Here is a 2,117-nt window from a genome sequence, read left to right on the forward strand (position 1 = left end):
TGCCTCCCCTGGATGAGTCAGTGGCCGCGCATCTCTGCCCGCCCACGGCCATCGGCTGGAAGGCAAAGGCGGCCCACCCGTCCAAGCCGTGTAGGGCGACTTCGGCTCTCGCCGGGCGAGCCTACTCGTCTGCTGGACAAGCGGCCTCAGCGCTTCATTCTATGGCGGTCTTACAAGTCTTCCAGGCCAAGCTCCTCCATTGCATGGACGAGTCCGGCCCAGACCCCGCGGCTTGTAAGGAGCTGCGCAGTGCGACCGAACTGTCTCTACGCACCACCAAGATGACAGCGCAGGCGATTGGCAGATCCATGACCAGCCTAGTGGTGCTGGAGCGCCATCTATGGCTAAACTTGACGGGTTTCCCCTACTGACCTGTTTGGACCTGCAGTTGAAGGCTTCGCTGAACGCTTTACCACTGCACAGAAGTTGTCCCAAGCAATGCAACACTTCCTGCCAAAGCGCTCCAGCTCAACGGCTGCTTCTAGTCGCCCCAAAAATGTGCCGACTCAGCACCCCGTGAAGCCCGTGCCACCAATTGCTCCCACGGCTCCTTGGCCCGAGCCTCGCCAGCGCTCCCGCTCGGCCAGACGCCAGTTTCCTAAACGCCAGGGCCCCCGACCCAAGATAGTGTTGGACCCTGCGCCTCAGGCATCATCCTGATCTGCGGGACAGGAAGAGGAGGGGGCCAAGTCTCCCTGTAGCCGAACCACCACCCAAAACGCCTCTGTTATGCCTCCAAGCACCCCGTTCAGTTCCGGGTGCTGATGGCAGTGTGTTTGTGACAAAAAATACTGTTGTGAGCATGAGGACCGTTCTAGCGGGAAAAATAAAATGCAAACATTTTAAAAAAGACAGCAAATTTCCTCTTCCACTCATTGCGAGCGTTAGGTCCCCCCTAGGTGGCCCACCGCTCGAGCCAATCCAGCCCCTTGCCACGCGGGCCGAGGCCTGGCAGGCCATCCCCGGAGCTGGGCCATGGGGATAATAAAATGAGGTTATACACTCCAATTTGCTCGAATACCCCTGCGTTTCAGCGGCGTGGTCCCCACCTCGGTTCAGAGCGAGGATGCAGACGTCCTGCGTGCCGAGGTGATAAATTTGCTGGCAAAAAGAGCCGTAGAAACGGTTCCCCCAGCCGAGAGCAAGTCAGGCTTCTACAGCCGTTACTTCCTCGTCCCCAAGAAGCCTAAGGCCCATTCTCGATCTCAGATGTCTGAATTGCGCCCTCATGAGACGGCCGTTCAGGATGATTACATTGAAACAGATCCTCTCGCAAGTATGCCCAGGGGACTGGTTCTTTTCACTGGACCTGAAAGACGCTTACTTTCACATCCAGATAGCCCCCCATCACAGACGATTCTTAAGATTCGCCTTCAAGGGAGTGGCATATCAATACACGGTCCTTTCCCTTTAGACTGTCCCCGGCTCCTCGCTCTTTTACGAAGTGCATGGATGTGGCTCTTTCCCCTCTGAGACAGATGGGGAATGGAGAATGATCCACATTCTGAACTACCTTGATGTTACGTCTTAGTGAGTTACTCTGTGTTTATTCCCAAGTCACAGGTGATTGGCTGTCTGTAGGTGATTGGATGACGTGGTGCTGCACCTGGACTAAATCAACTGGTCTTAAAAGGGACTTGCAGGAACAATGAGAGGAGAGATTTAGAGGTTTGTTATTTTGCCGGCCCAGTCGGAGGACGAGCTACTATCTCACAGATCCCTCTTCCTCAGCCACTTAGAATGCCTGGGACTCAGGGTTAATTTTGCCAAGAGCGCGCTGCCCCCCAGACAATGGATATCGTTACTGGGAACAGTTTTACACTCAGCCCAAATGAGGGCGGTAGCCGCGCCAGAACGTGCGCTGGCCATTCAGCAGCTCGCGGCCTCATTCAGAGTTGGAGCCTCTCGCCCCCTCAAGGTGTTTCAGAGGATGCTAGGCCTCATGGCCTCGGTGTCTCCGGTACTACAGTTGGGCCTGCTCCGCATGCGGCCCCTTCAGTACTGGCTGAAACCACGAGTTCCATCCCGCACCTGGCATCTTGGACGCCTTCGTGTCAAGGTGGACCAGGCCTGTGTAACAGCCCTAGTCTCTTGGAAAGATCCTCAATGGATGGGAG

At 56.0% G+C, this 2,117-nt stretch overlaps 1 protein-coding gene across 1 annotated transcript in view; it reads left to right on the forward strand.

The window, feature by feature from the left end:
• Positions 1-1,831: 1,831 nt before the first annotated feature.
• The window catches only part of LOC107653302 (uncharacterized), a 55,021-nt gene continuing 54,735 nt past the window's right edge, over positions 1,832-2,117 (forward strand). Inside the window, exon 1 of the mRNA XM_016439980.1 lies at positions 1,832-2,074. Within this exon, the coding sequence (XP_016295466.1) occupies positions 1,832-2,074 (243 nt within the window). The remainder of the gene's footprint in view (positions 2,075-2,117) is intronic.

This window comes from Sinocyclocheilus anshuiensis, unplaced genomic scaffold (genome assembly GCF_001515605.1).
Source record: "Sinocyclocheilus anshuiensis isolate Anshui unplaced genomic scaffold, SAMN03320099.WGS_v1.1 scaffold103, whole genome shotgun sequence".
NCBI lineage: Eukaryota > Metazoa > Chordata > Actinopteri > Cypriniformes > Cyprinidae > Sinocyclocheilus > Sinocyclocheilus anshuiensis.